The following is a 15994-nucleotide window of genomic DNA, read 5'->3' as shown; positions in this document are numbered from 1 at the left end:
GGTTGTTGTTGTTGGGCACTAAGAGACACGCACACATTTTCCAGGCTTTTAGAAGTGGTGCAGTCCTGGACAAGCAACAACAGCAAACTTTCCCACTTGATCCTGTTTGAAGTAAACGCTTGCCCTGGATTCTGCATCCTCCCCAACGCGAACATAAATGAGAATGATCAGCTTTCGCCTAAGGTGCATTATGTGGCTGAGGTCCGCATCACTCTCCGGATTAGGCCGCTACTGGTGCTAAATCGGAACTAATTGTCCAATAAAGTTCTGTTTCTTTATTCAAAAACCAACAACACTGACACCTAGAAGTCCTGAATGAAAAGCGAAATGGAAAGTCGTTTAGGTCGCCACAGCACTTGGAGAGCTTGTCCTTTTAGACATTAACCGCGAGAGACCCACTCGGATTCACAGAAAACCCACCTTGTTGTGACATGATATAAACCATCTGAATCTATCTGAACCGCCCCCCCCATCCCCATCACCTTCCCCTTCATGGATTTTCAGCCGAGACGATAAACCTGTGGCTCATCGTCGGACTGCAATCCCTTCGGCACTGAGCGCAAACGCTGCTGAACTCAATGGTCTTACTTCTGAGCAGACACACTCGCGGGGCTGCGGGACCGAAGTGCTCCTCTCTCTTCCTTTTTTCACACTCCGGTTCAGTTACGAAGAGGGAGGCGCCCCCCGGGGCTGACGCCATTCATGGCATAGCTGCGGGGCTCTCTGCACATGTTCAGAGGCGCTCGTTTCCTCGTCGGGATGCCCACCGGCGTTGCGAAGAGATTCCGAGCGAAGCCCCGCCCCGCCGGGCACGAGTGGGCGGGGCTCCTGGTGCCCTCCCCCGCTGCCTGCTTTCCTTCTCCGCGGCGTCCTCTGCCCGCGCCCGCTCAGTGGCCGGGCGAGCTTCGGCAGGTGAGCACGCCGGCGCCTCCCTCGTCCCGGAGATGGAAGAGCCGCTGCAAACTTCGGGCGCCAGAGACGGAGCGTCGGACTGAGGCGGGGAGAGGAGTCAAGCCCCGGCGAGGGGGGCCAGAAGGGAAGCAAAGGCACGGGAGATCGGTAAGTCAAAGCCCCACAAAAGTATCTGGTCACTCTAGGGAGGAAGGCGGAAAAGAACAGCCCCCCTTGGGTACTTGGAGGAAGACAACTCCTGGCTTCCCTCCTCCATCCAGGCGAGGCACCCGTCCCCGCCCTGCCTGGAGTGCCTGGAAAACTTGGACACTTCTGCCCCCATCTCCTCCACTCCTGCTTTCTAAGCAAAGGTCCTGGTGCTGCCCAGGGAGGCGAAAGGAGAGCCTCGCTCGTGCTTTGGCGACTCGATCTCCACGGGGAGAAAAGGGTCATCTGGTCACTGGCAATTCTCTTCTCTGGTCCTCCTCCGTTTCGAATTAATGAGCGAGCCCTTGAGCATTGCTGCGCACGGGGATTCAGAGTGACAGGACATAAACTGACGCGGGAAGATGCGTGTGTCTTGGGTCCGTGGTAGCAGCCTCTGAATGTCACAGTGGGGATGGGGATGATGGTAATTAGACACTAAGAACCTCAGGCTGCCGGCCACAAGCTACAGACTCCGCAGTCACCCTATGGAAATTTGTTGAACTCCGGCCGGAATAATTGAATTATGAACTGCAGCAACAAAGCATTCAGGAGTCGTCTGTATTTAAGTCTTTGGCAATCATATTGCTACACATCCCTCTGCATTTCTTGTTGTGCTTTGTTGCGTTCAACCTCTACTCTACCCTGCTCCACCCCGTATACATCCCATAGGAGAAGGTTATCAATTAATAACGTACCAGCCAGCTCTGCAAGAATGCTGGGTGGATTTTTAAACAGCTATTATCATTATTATTGAAGGCTGGGGAAGGAAGTGTTTTGTGCATCAAACTTAATTCAACCCAGGATAATGTCAGCTAGCAGTAATGCTTTTTTGAAAGCAGGCCATATGGCATAAATAACGGATCAGATTGTTTGGAGCATCGAAATCGTAGCCTTTCCTTCCTTAACGCCTGCCTTTCTCAACAGCTCTGTATTTCATTCAAACCAGCAGCTTCTCTTCATTGGAAGAAAGTTAGTAACACATTGCAAACTTTTACATTAGAAGGTCACTTTAAGTTTCTGTTGGGTGAAAGCAGATCCCATGGAAACCATCAGGATTCTCTTCTGAGCAAATATGTTTATAGATGAGTTTGTAGATATGTTTATAGATGAGTTTACTTGTAAAGATGGTTTGCTAGAGTGTATTTGAGATGTGGAATGGACACATTGACCTGGTGTGCATGTCACATTAAACTGCTGGATTTTTAAATAGGAAGTTTCATTGGATTTCAGTAAATACAAAATTAAATCTCTTCCCAGCAGTAACAAATTACCCCTCCTCGCTCAAGTAGGACAAAATGGTTTCAACAGTGGAGTTCATTGTTCCTTAAACAATCATGTGCACGTGGTGGATGCCAGATTGTATTATTTTCATCTGAGAAAGTTGCAAATGGATGCCATATTTCAGTATAGTCATTAACATCCTGAGAGCCTTTACCCATTTAATCAGCTTTCCATCAAAGCAACCATCCATATTTTCTGTCTTCTAATACAAGCTGCAGGTGTTCTCCCAAGTTCTTCCAGTTCTGTGTTAATCAATTCATTATTGTGAAGTAAAATGTTGAGGGGATCAAAAAAAAGGCAGAACAAAAAGTACCAGAGATAATGGACACCCTTGTTTGGTCCCTCAAAATAAAGAACATGGGACTGAGTCCCTGTTATTAACCTGGACTACAGAGCCTATAAAATTGTTAAGAGGCCACTCTTACCCTCTCACTGAAGGATGCTCTGGTCATTCATATTGTTACGAGTTTGTAAATTCCTGGGTCTGATAAAAGTGAGAACTAATCAAGCTTTGGGGAGTTAAACTGTACCAAACAGCTTATGTTAGAAATACAAGCCAGGCCAACCTGATGATGGCTTGCTGAGTGAGAGTTGTTAGGGGTATAAAGCTTAATGATGGCCAAGTCAAAAAGAGGCAGGGTGATTAACAAAGTAGTTACTCTGTGCCAAAAGGCAGAGGGATGTGAGCCCCTCCTTCATCTAGAGAGGTAACTAGCAAAAGGCAAAAGGCTTTAGGATGGCACTTGGCAGTGAAGTGCTGGCAAGAAACTGTGACAGGCTGCAAAACAGACGGAGAGCATGGCTGATTTCTCTGTTGGATCAAAGTTCACTGTGCCTATGGGAGAAGCAAGAGGACCCTCTTGGAGTGTAACGCTGGGAACCCCTTCACAGTAGGCTCAGGTGGTCTTAACCATATTTCATAAACACGCCACAGTCTCCGCTTTGCCTCCTTTACAAAAGGAAACACAAACCCTGAGAAAGTACTTGGATTCCTGCTCAGAGATTGGGATGGCGTGTAACAATATTAAACCATAGGTTATGCTAAATGTAGGGGTGGCCAATGTAGTGTCCTGCAGTTGTTGTTGGACTCCAACTTCCATCGGCCCCAGCCAGCTTTGTTAGTGGTCAGGGATCATGGGAGCAGACATATGAAGCAACATTTGGAGGGCATCACTTCCCTGTTTAATGTGATGTGTGAACCAGGCCATTGTAGAATGAGTCCAGCAGGAGTTCTAAAATCCGCAGAGCAGTGCTGGAATATGGATTATGAGAAGCATGATTGCAAGATGTTTTTGTGCACCCATTCGAGTAAAAAAACCAGCATTAGCGAAAACCAGCGTGCTTCAGAATAGGTGAAAGAAAGAGAGGCAGAGAGAAATAATGAGGATTTTATATACAATACAGTAGGATTCTTAGTAACAGCCCCATCAAACACCCTCGATGTTTCCAATTTTCTGCATTTGTTAACCAAATGCAATTTCTCCTCTGCTTGTGTTGTTGGATTCTTGAAGTATCTTTATTTTTTCCTCCCCTCTGGTGCTGCTACCCAAAAAATACTTCCTTGGATGAAGCAAACTCAGCAGAGCACTTTAACAAGGATATAAAGAAAAGATGGTGTCAAGAGAAGAAAAAACATTATCTGATCCAAAAAACATTATCTGATCATTTTCTAGCCAAAAGGAGGATGAAAAGCTTGATGAAAAGAGAGATATGGAAGATGAAGTTTTGTAGAAAAATGAAGCAGCCTTTCAATACAGTTTTTTAAAGTACTGTAATTTTTTGTCAAAGAAATTTTAACATGCTTTTTTCTTAATTGGGAGTAAGTGCAGGGTTCTTTCAATTGTATGTTATGCATCTTAGCTGCATGCTACATGCATTATTAGCAGACTTTGTAATTATATGCTTATTTGCAGTGCAGCCCTGTATATGTCTGCTGAAGGGTAAGCTCCATTGAGTTTACTGGGACTTATTCTTACCTAGGTAAGTTGAGTGATTTGCAATGAACCTGCAAGGATTCATGATTCCTAGTTGTTTAGCAATGGTAACAACGAAATTACTTTTTCCACTTAAGTGGGGCTGCTGAAATGAAGAAACCTAACCAGGGTTTATCTTTTGTGTGAAAGGACTGCAACCTCAGTTCATTTCTGGAAGTGAAAACAAATACCAAGGTTCAAAAGCACCCTGTTATTGAATTCTCACTGGCCCACTTCACACATAATGTTAGGTCAAGCCATATCTAAGTGTGAATGAGTGACCCACAGCAACTCATAGTGGCCCAGACAAACCACCAGCTCAGATTCAGATGAGCTTTGGCTGTAGCTACCTGAATACTCATTCGTTCATGGATGGCCATGGTTTGGCTTCATGTTATTTGCAAACTAGGACAATATTGTATCTTTTACACTTGGAGCTTGTTGGTGGATCTTGGGTTGTAGGCGAGGGAAGTAGATGCAACAAGTTTGAAGTCTGCTCCATTATGTACTTCAGCACACTGTCTTCTACTTTAATAGTCCTCAGTAGGACCAACTTCTGAGTAAACATGGCTAGGATCAGGTTTCAGGTTCCCCCCACCCTTTCCATAAGGGACACAAAAACAACCTTTTAGCAATGGCTTCATTCCTTGTGGGCAAATGTGATTTCTGGTCACCCAGTTTCCTACCTTACTTGTGCATGGAGATAGTTTTGCATCTACATTTCAACCATGATATACTTTTGTTTCACCTGTCCACAGGTGTGATTGACTTAAAGTATATTATTACTAGTCCTGTGACCGCCACCATCCATACCACAGAGATGTAACCTTTACAGCTTGAGAAGCCTCAGCAAAGGTAATGCAGATCAGCTGGGGAGGTAGTGCTGTTTGCAAGAGAATGAAAAATTCCTCAGCCACAAGTTTCTAAGGGGACATCCATGGCCTACGTTTCCCAGTCTGGCTATTGTGTCTGAAACTGAAGTGTGGGAAGAGGGATGAAACTGGGAGCTTCCTCCCTGCCCCCCCTTGACAGCCAATAAGCATGAGTCTTTCCATGTTTATTACCTGTTACAGGGCATTCCTGTAACAGGTGGTGTGGATGGACAAGGAGATGAATCAGAGGAGGCTGAAGTTGTGGCCAGATATAGACAGTGGGGGCTGGACACATGGTAGATGCTGATCTTCTTTAAAGTTGCTGCATAGATGTACTCCAAGGCAGAGGTGGCCAGCTTCAGGATTCTTAGGGCCCCTTCTGTTCTCCATATAGTTTTTGAGTAAAGGGAGAAAGGGGCTCTTTCTATAACCTGCCCCCTTCACAGGTGATCAGGTTTCATAACAAGTTCAGTGTCATCCAGCAACAATAGCTTTACAGGGTCAGAGTGAGCAACACACAGGAGGCACACAAATCAAGCCTTCCTCTGATCATTTTAAAAATGAAAACCCATGTCTGGGCTGTAATTTGGAGCAGGGGAGAGACTGCTTAACTATTTCCTTCCTTGCCTGCTCATCCAGCCCGCAAACTGCCCTCCCCCTTTTCTCCCTTTGCAAGGGAAAACTCTTGAGAACCCATATATTTCCCTAGGCAGTTTGGAAAACACCAGGGTTTTCTGCTGGGTGACCTTGGGCCAGTCACACTTCTCTGAAGTCTCTCAGCCCCACTCACCTCACAGAGTGTTTGTTGTGGGGGAGGAAGGGAAAGGAGAATGTTAGCCACTTTGAGACTCCTGAAGGGGAGTGAAAGGCGGGATATCAAATCCAAACTCCTCCTCCTCTTCCTCTTCTTCTTCTTCTTCTTCTGGGTAGTAGAAAAACAGCAAGAAGGGAAAGGTTTATAAAGTCCTCTAGATATGATTTTCAGTAACTGGAATGCATAGGGCTTTCATATTTTTAAGATGAAATGCAGAGGCAGACTTGCTGATTAGGGGTGGGGAGAGCCACTCTGCTAGCTTCCCAGCAGGTGCATTGCTGTTCCTTTCTCAGAATGAGAGGGTGAGGTGGTGGGAAGGTCAGCACAGTGCAAACACACTGATGCAGCCAATCTGGTGTTCCTGCTGATGCATTTGCACCATGCCAAGCTTCCACCGCATCACCTCTCCAGCAAACCAACAGCTGGAAAGCTAGTGTAGCAGCTTTGCCCCACTGATGAGCCACTTCTGGTGAAATGCAAATTGCTTTTTTGTTGTTTTGTTCCTTAAATGAATGAATAAGTAAAAGAAGTCCACTGTGCAGCTATTCCTCTCCTGCAACCTGAAGCCTCTTGAGCAAGGTTGGGGAATCTGTGCCCTCCAGATGTTGGTGGGCTCCCCAATCCAACCCAGGGGTGATGGGAGTTGTAGTCCAGGAATGCCTGGAGGGTCACCATTCCCCTGTTTCTTGAGTTTGCTTTTGGGTTTAAAAAAGAAAGAAAATGGAGAAAAGAAGCACATAGCTGCATATAGTATTTACCGCTTCACAATTATAAAACGTGGCCACTTGGGTATTGTCTGTGCCTTACATATAAAACAAACCTTAAAATAAATAAATTCCTCTGACACACAAGTTTTTAAACACCTTATCTCTTTGAATGAGGAAAGCTAAAGGCAACCTTTTTTACTTCATTAACATTTGGTGTGACCTTGGCAGCAGATGAAATTGCTTTGTAGGCTGTCCCTGGTTAAAGGCATAGAGTAGGATAATCAATGCATTATTAAGGATGTGTAGGAAATGAATGGTCACAAATTCCTTTGGTGACTGGGACTCCACCGCCATCCCTAGAAAAACCTGCAGTTGTGCTTTGCAGCACAGCAATCCTGAGTGGCACCACCATTTTTTTGCAAGCCATAATACATTTGCTCCCCACGTATTGTAAACATAAGGAGCAGGGCACATAAGTTAACAGAATGTAGCCTACAAATGCATTGCTATTGGGAAAGGCAATATAGAATTTCAATAGGTCTAGAATGGTTCATTAACTTCTAATTGACTCAGGCTAGGGCTTGCCTTCATACAGAGGAGCAGCTGGGGAAATAATGCCTGAGGCATGTTCATCTGACACAAAGAGTAGGTTCAGGTAACAATAGTACCACCATGATGGTTGCCTTTTCACTCTGCAGGGCTATGTCCATCCGATAAAGCCACTGGCTGTAGCGATTGGAAACATGGCAAATGTGCGCCTTGCATATTTGCTGCCTTGTGGAAATATGAGGATGAAAAGACTGTTAGCTTGCCAGCTTATTATTAGTGTCAGCATGCTCTATTGCTTCGTTTCAGGTCTTCTCTCGTCCACATGCAGTTTGCAGGTGTTGATAGCAGCTGCCACCAGCCGTGCCTTGAACAGAGGATTGCCAACTCTGCGGCAGAGTAGAGTGCAGGTGGGCAACGTGTGGTTTGGGAACCTAATGAGGCCCGTAGCCTGCTTTCATACAGCCTGCGGTCTGATTTCATGTGGGTGGCAATGAGGGAGAAAATGGAGGGAAAGATGATGGCAGAGAGAGAGAGAGAGAGAGAGAGAGAGAGAGAGAGAGAGAGAATGAAAGGGCTGTTAGAAAACAAGAGGGGGAGGGGCTGTCCTGTCACACATCCTTGGTTCAAATTCTCCCCACTTTTGTTTCTGGCTCTGCTCTCTGCTGGTGTGCAGCTTCAAACAGATTACCTCCCAAGGGGATGCAGAAAAAGGGTTATCCCACTTCTGTGGGCACTGCTGGAGGAAGGTGTGTGTGTGTGTGTGTGTGTGTGTGCAGTGCGGACGCTCCGGGTGTCATCACTGAGGATGTGTGTGTGATGTGGTAGCTTGGGCAGGCACCTGCAGGCTCTGCGCTGCCTGAAACAGCAGTGTGGGATTTGTGTTTGCCCTCCGCCTCTCCCTTCGCTGCCCTACAGCTGAGGGGGAGGTGGCAGAGAGGCTTCATGCAGCGCGCCCCACCCCTGACTGCAGGACGCACGAGTCGCACCAGGCACCAGAGCGGCTAGTTATGCTGCTGCCTGTGGGAAAGGATTCCAACTTTCTGTTAGGTACGTTTGATTACAAAGAAGTGTCCTCTATACTTCTGTTCAGCAGCTACAAGGTAAATTCAGTTTTCTGAAAGGGGATATATACTTTCCTACATTTCTTTGGTAGAATATATATTTTTAATTGGTACTTATCAAACTCTACACAAAAGGTCTTACCCAATACAAAGTATCTTTCTATTATACAACAGAATAAAAGAAATACTTTAAAAATCTAATCTAAAAATGAATAGGAAGAAAAGGAAGAAAAAAGTGGTGAGTGGAGGAAGAAAGAAAGAAAAAGGTAAAAAGACAAAGAGAAAGAAAAGAACATGGAAAGATAAAAAGGTTCTCTGCCCATTGCATATAGTATTCACTCATTAACATCCAACTATTCTATTTTCTATGAGCCAATATTTTTTTCAATCTTCTAATCCAGATATTACAAGTTCGTTTTCTCATTCAAGCAGAAAAGCCCGCAAGAAGTTTCCAATCCTTAATAAATGTCAGTAATGTTTTTTCTCTAATTAAACACATTAATTTTGCCATCTCTGCTAAGTCCGGTAATTTTATCAACCATTCCTTCATAGTAGGTAGGGCTGTATCTTTTCCATACTTGGCTATATTTCTGAATGGTTGTGGGAGCCTCGTAAATTGCTCCAGGTAATTAATCACATTTCAAACTGGCTTCCCCTGTTTCCACCCTGTGGGGGCTTCCACACAAAGTGCCACGGCACTGTTTTTCCTCAGTTTGCAGAAAGTGATATTGAATACCACACCAAGTTATTCAGTGGTACCCTTCCCCCTGGCCCAAGATCCTTATGTGATGTCTATTCACAAGTAAGTTCCATACCCAAAACTCATGGAAATACTCTTAGCAAGTTCAGTCTGTTTTCTTGCTTTTTGCTGGTCTATGCTCTGGGAATCAGTGGTGAATAGTTTCTGATATGCCCCTTGAATAGCTTCTCTATCCAAAACAGCCTGAATGCCCTTTACAGTTTTTGCATATGGGGGTGAGTACATCACTTTTAAAAAAATCATTATTTTGCCACATATGAAAATTATACTACAGTGGTACCTCGGGTTACATACGCTTCAGGTTACATATGCTTCAGCTTACACACTCTGCTAACCTAGAAATAGTGCTTCAGGTTAAGAACTTTGCTTCAGGATGAGAACAGAAATTGGGCTCCTGCGGCGCGGCGGCAACAGGAGGCCTCATTAGCTAAAGTGGTGCTTCAGATTAAGAACAGTTTCAGGTTAAGTACAGACCTCCGGAACGAATTAAGTACTTAACCCGAGGTACCACTGTATTAATAATCGTAAATCTCTCTCACACACCCAGCAAGAAGAGAAACTGACATTGGGGTAATTGTAGAGATGTTATTCAAGGGGCAAAATGGATCTTATTCATTCTTCCTCCTCCAGCACAGATTAAGAAGAACCAATATGATGGACTGAGCTTTCTAAGAGGAAGCATTTAATTTAAATGCATAGGTACCCTGAAAACTTTAATAGGGTTTAACTGGTTGAAGCTGCCCACAAAAATTGCCATTGATTAGACACGCAGGAAAAAAAATGGGGAAAAGACAAAGGATTTTCCAGAAAACACTAGAAAGCAACAGGCTAATAAGGACATCATATGGATTCTGTGGAAGTATCTTAGGTTGCGCAACACAAAACTATATGATAAATTGGTAACCAAAAAATACCTTTTCTATTTGGAATAATTTTAAAATGCCCTTGTTTGTGTTGCAATGGTGACAACCTGGATTTAGGAATTCTATCCCCAGAGTTCAGGATGTGTTCTCATGTAATGAGGAAGACTTATAACATCTTGTTCACATAAACAGGGGTGTTAAAGCAGATGGTCAGTGCAATCCTATAATATACCTACATGGAAGGAAGTCCCATTGAATTCAGTGGGATTTACTCCCAGATAAGTCAGTAAGATTGCAGGCTCAAAGAGTCTAGCTTTACACACTTGCTCATTTTCATGTCTCTCTTGAGCTTATTCTCTCAAGTTGATAATAAACTGAAGAGTTTTGACAACTTTAGCATTGGTTAGCAATACTCGTTCACTCTTTACTGCTCTGCTTATATATAAACTAAAGGCAGAAGTTTTTTCCCCTTTCTTTGATCGTTCCTTGAAAGGTTCTGCAGCAGAGAAGAGGGGAATGTTTTCTTCTCCTCGAAATACCACTCCAAGTGCAGTCCACTGCCAAAGAAACATTACCTCAGGTTATTTTTAATGTGTTTTTAAAAATTTAATTTCAAAGTCAATGTTGTATAGAAAAACTCCTTGCTGTCTGTTCCCTTATTGTTTATTGCAGGGTACAGCTTGTACTCCTGAAAGCTAGCTGCTTTGCTACACTGATCTTTTAAAGGGACGGGGGGAACTTCATGTTTCAGTTCTGTTTAGATGGTTGTAGATGTGCCTGTTTTTTCAGTCACTCTGTCACTCTTTTCTAGAGTTTAAAAGAAAACGTGTGGTGTCTATGACATGTAGCTTCTAAAATTCTCCTGATACTTTCAAATCATCAGTATCATGAGCAGCATGCTGAGAGTCACAAAAATGAACTAAATTCTAGCAGTAGCAGCTGGGAAGTGCTTCCTATGTATATTTCCTGGGCATGAAGAGTACTATGTGTGTACATATGTCTTTATTTCTATAATAGCCCACCTTTCCTCCAAGGAGCTCAAGATGACAAATGTGGTTCTCTCTCCACCTTCATTTTATCCTCACAAGAACCCTGTGAAGTAGGCTAAGCTGAGAGACTGTGGCTGCCCCAAGGCCACTCGGCCAGCTTCATTGTCATGTGGGGACCAGAATCCTGGTCTTGCTGGTTCTAGTCTGGCACTTTAACCACCACAAAACACTGGCTCTGTTTGTGGGGAAATCACATGAGGTGACTGACTTTAGCTTTCTGCATCAGTTGATGAGCCACTCAGCTGACCTCCTGTCACTGCTGCTTACCAGAAGGTGGAGGAAAAAGGTTGGCACAGTGGAAATGTACTGGCAAGAACACTGGATTGACACCACTGATGTGTTCGTACTGCGCTGACCTCTCAGCTGCCACCTTCCCTCTACTTCCAAGTAAACGGCAGCAATACAGGCAGCAGGTCAGGTGAGTGCCATTGCCCTGTTCTGTATATATCTGGTTCATGAAATTGATTTTCAGTGAGTTGTGTAGCTGAGACCTATAATTTTATTTGTATGTTTTCATGAATGATCCATTAGAGTTCCTCTCCAATGAATTTTGCCTTATGCAGTTCAAAATCCTTAGCTGTGAAGGGCAGAAGAGCAGTCTAGAGGTATTTAAAAGCATTGCTACATGCTTTGTGCTGAAGCTGAAATGATTCCACCCCCATCCTCGAAGTTCTTCTTTATTAATGTCATTGGTGAATATTCCCTGAAATTTCTTTGCCTATGCAAATATTCCACATTCTGAAATAGGATTTGACATTTAATTTTCAGTAGAAGGTCAGGACACATTGATAATGTCTGACATGTAACACTCAACATTTGATAGGATCTGAGAGCTGACATACAGTACCAGCCAATGTTTGCCAATTAGAACTGTACAACATCTTCCCAGTTATTGTGGATATTTCTGCCTGGCCTAACATTATCATCACATGTACAGGACAGCTTCTGCCAAAGCTGACACACGATTTGAGGGAGCAGCAAATGGTTTGTTTACATTTTACTTTGCATGCTAGAACAGTGGCTTATCATTGCCCATTGAAAGGGCTGGCTGGCTTTCTGTTGTTTGTGGTGTCTGGCTGTTGCTTAAAAGACCAGCCTAGGAGAAGAGGAATCTCAGCTCCCAGTACAGTGCTGTGATAGGAAGAAAAATGCAGCAGAGAACAGTTTCTCTCACCACCACAGCACTCAGCTTGTGAGAGAGGAACCTCTCCTCATAACATAACATTGTGATGGGAACACTCCACTGCTTCTCTGCAGATCAACAGGTCATAGTATCTGAAAGCTGTGTGTGATGAGAATGTGTGTATTATGTCTATATTAAAGATGAAGCAACTGAGTCTGAGATATATTTGATTGCCTAGGGCCCCTAAGAATTCAGGGCTGAGGTGCAATTTGAACCAGGGACCTCTCAGTCCAATTCATTTACCCAACACCCTACCTTGGGGTAAACCTCCTGACTTTGCCCTTTTTTTAACATGTCCATCATCTTGGTATTCTTTGTAGGGGAAGAATACGGCTTGTGTGTTGAAATTTATCACACCTACAGAGAACATGGGGTTGATGGGAGGATCCAAAATTATGGAGAACCGGACCAGACTAACTAAAACGGACCTCTACTCCAGGCTGAACTTGCCACCAGGCTTTGAGCATCCCTACGATGACCTGCTTGCTGACCCCAAGCGAGATCTGAAGGATAGCACCAATTTGGTGGAGGTGCAGATCGTCCTCATCTGTGCCTATTGTGTCATCATTTTGCTCGGGTTAGTGGGCAACTCCTTGGTGATTCACGTGGTGATCAAGTTCAAGAGCATGCGCACGGTGACCAACTTCTTCATTGCCAACTTGGCCGTGGCCGATCTGCTAGTGAACACGCTCTGCCTGCCGTTCACGTTAGTTTACACATTGCTGGGAGAATGGAAGCTGGGTCCTGTGCTGTGCCACCTCGTGCCGTATGCCCAAGGCCTTGCCGTTCAGGTATCCATAGTGACGTTGACTGTGATAGCCTTGGACCGGCACCGCTGCATTGTGTATCACCTGGAGAGCAAAATCTCCAAGAGGATCAGCTTCTTGATCATTGGGGTGGCCTGGGCTGTCAGTGCCATCTTGGCCAGTCCTCTGGCTATCTTCCGGGAGTATTTCTCCATTGAGCTCAACCAGGACTTCAAGATAGTGGTCTGCGCTGAGGCCTGGCCCAGGGAAGGGCTGGTCAATTACAGCACCATCTACAGCATCTTGATGTTCCTGATCCAATATGTCTTGCCTCTGGCCATCATCTCCTATGCCTATATCCGTATCTGGAGTAAGCTAAAGAACCACATCAGTCCTGGGGCGGCGGGGGACCATTACCACCAGAGGCGTCGGAAAACTACCAAGATGCTGGTGTGTGTCGTGGTGGTGTTTGGGGTCTGCTGGCTGCCCTTCCACATCTTTCAACTCGTCAGCGATATCGACAGCAATGTGTTGGATTTGCAGGAATACAAACTGATCTACACGCTCTTTCATGTCATTGCTATGTGCTCCACTTTTGCCAACCCGCTCCTCTATGGCTGGATGAACAGCAACTACAGAACGGCTTTCCTGACTGCTTTCCGGTGCGAACAGCGGCTGGATTCCATCCACCCAGAAGTATCTCCTGCACTGAAAGCCAAGAAAAAGCTGGAAGCCAAAGAGGAGCATTGCAATGGACCCCCGTTTTCACAGCCTACAAGTGTCTAGGGGGTGAAACTAGATGTGGCAGTGGGCATACACATACACATACCCGTCACTCTCTTTTTACAGGTATGGTGGCGATATGGATTGGGACCAGGGGCAGAGGGGAGAAAAGCCATTTAATTTTCCCCCTGTCCAATCTTCGTGATGGAAATTGCTCCTCCCAGCTGGCATTTGCCCTGATAGGAAAAGCAAAAGTGCAAATAGCAGATGGTGGGGCAGGGAGTCATGAGTAGGAAAACAATGTAGGCAGAAAGGGTTAAGCCATTTCCCCTTGTGGCTCTGATCCAATCCTCACCCAATTTGCATTTGCACTGATTTTAAAGAGAGAGAAGTGCATTCACACATCTCTATTGCATTTCTTGTTTGACCCTAAGAAAGCAGTGAAGCTGGACAAAGAATGTGAGTGAGTGCAAGGGGAAATAGTTTGATGCTGATGTATTGTTGGGTGTGCTCAGATGTGCTGCTGATTCATAGAAAGCTTATGAACTGGGTGCAATTTGAGAACGTTCCCTACATTTTCAAGGCCATTTGTCATCAAGTTTAACTTCAACTCCAAAGAACTATAAAAGACTAAGCTGGTGTTTGGTTGCGTACAGTGAATTCAGAAGCACAGCCAGCAGTAACGCTGAAGAAAAGGGTTTGCCATTGTCAATGCACATTTTAAAAAGTGAGGAGACAAGACATTGGTAGTTGGAGGCAGATGACAATAAACATTTGACTGCTTGGAACATTGCACAGTCCTTTTAGGCCACAGGATCAAACTACCCTCTAGTGGCAAAGCTGCAAATGGTTGTTGAAGTTGAAACTTGCAGCATCTTTCTTTATGAAAGAAGTGGGTTTCCTAAAAGTCGTGGTGTACTATGGTTTCTCCCCCCCCCCCTTTGATGTACGTGAAAGTTGTGTTTCCCTGTTGAAGTTAAAAACAAGGTCAGCGAAACATCTACCTTTTAGCCACTTGCAATGAAATTCTGGAAGGCAAAACTTGAAGTTTGTATAATGAAAGTGGTACCCAGCTTGGTAATGTGCAATCTGTTACTGATGGATTGAGCACCTGCATGGCATCCTGTGAACTATATGTGCCAGCTTGGCCCTACGACTGTGGATGCCCAGGGCTGTGGGTGACATGCAGTGTGCATGGCTCTGGCACTGAAATTTGTGGGTGCCCGGCCCTTTCATGGGGAATTTTGTGGGTGCTTGGGCACCCAGGACCTCAGGGAGTTTGCACTTATGCTGTGAACTGTTTTTACAGTCCTTTTTGGGAAGGAGAAGGTCGGGGGGGAGAGTTTTACATTAAAGTGGTCCAAACTTTTCTGCAATTGGTTCCGACAGAAGCGGACATAGTTTTCTTTGTTCCTTTACAATGATTTTGTACTATTCATCCGCTTACCAATAGCACTATGCTTATTTCTTCTGCTAATTTGTTTTAGCAGAGACCAAAAACTGCCCCTCTCAATGATCTTAGTGCTCAGTAATTTTGCAGTTCTGTCTTGTAGCCCCTCCCTCTGCCTTTTCAGACCAGTGTTGCCAAAAATTTAACAGGATGCACAGGGGTGTTGCGGTACCAATTCATGGTCTTTCAAACATTTCAGTTAAAAATCTGAACCTGCTAATGGGAAGATTAGTAATGGGTGAGGAACTAAGAAGTCAAGCAAGTGTACTGGTGTGGATCCCTGTTTATTAGCAAGTCAAGTCTGGGTATTTTGGGTGCATGCATGCCTTTATGTGAGGGAACTGCAAATGCCTGATCTTTCAGGTATCTTATAGCCTGATCCATACCTGAGTGATTGAAGGTAATCCTGTTTATTCTCTGTGGTGTTAAATTGACTCGGATCCTAGTATTCATTTTAAATGGATTGCAGATTGAGCTGTGGCACTGTTAACACATCATGTATGAAACTCTTCCTGCTTTATTGCTAGATGCTAAAAAAGGACAGTAGAAACACTGCCCGTCTTGCTCAATGGTAATGTGTGTTTTTTTGTTTTGTTTCTGTTTTTGTCGTTTGTGCTTTTATGTCACGCATCTTGCCTGGGATCTGTGCCCGTCATTGCACTCTGTGCAATTAAATACGTTCAAATAGAATGCAAGCTAGACATCCGTATGCTGCTGTCTATAGCACCAAATGAAGTTTGCATGTGTGTTTGTTAAGAGTTCCATTCTGTTTGCTCAGGTATATGACTTGACTCTCCTGTAAATGCACAGCTATGAATGGCAATGCACACTTCTTCAGCATATATGGTTTGCCTTTTCTTAAACC

At 44.6% G+C, this 15994-nt stretch overlaps 1 protein-coding gene across 8 annotated transcripts; it reads left to right on the top strand.

Moving 5' to 3' along the window:
• The first annotated feature begins 850 nt into the window (after positions 1 to 850).
• NPY2R (neuropeptide Y receptor Y2) lies at positions 851 to 13791 on the top strand. 8 transcript variants are annotated; one of them, XM_053403056.1, is made up of 5 exons: positions 851 to 1059; positions 5111 to 5207; positions 7601 to 7701; positions 11301 to 11445; positions 12531 to 13791. In XM_053403056.1, exon 5 carries the CDS (start codon positions 12579 to 12581, stop codon positions 13740 to 13742), a length of 1164 nt encoding a protein of 387 aa, XP_053259031.1. In that variant the 5' UTR covers positions 851 to 1059; positions 5111 to 5207; positions 7601 to 7701; positions 11301 to 11445; positions 12531 to 12578; the 3' UTR covers positions 13743 to 13791. The 8 variants fall into 8 exon arrangements, with proteins under 8 accessions (XP_053259031.1, XP_053259029.1, XP_053259027.1 ...); XM_053403054.1 differs by having other exon boundaries at positions 11013 to 11445; XM_053403052.1 differs by having other exon boundaries at positions 10996 to 11445.
• Positions 13792 to 15994: the final 2203 nt, after the last annotated feature.

Source organism: Podarcis raffonei, chromosome 9, assembly GCF_027172205.1.
Source record: "Podarcis raffonei isolate rPodRaf1 chromosome 9, rPodRaf1.pri, whole genome shotgun sequence".
In the NCBI taxonomy this organism is placed as follows: Eukaryota; Metazoa; Chordata; class Lepidosauria; order Squamata; family Lacertidae; genus Podarcis; species Podarcis raffonei.
Note: the sequence above shows the minus strand (reverse complement) of the source record. Positions and strands in the feature narration are given on the sequence as shown.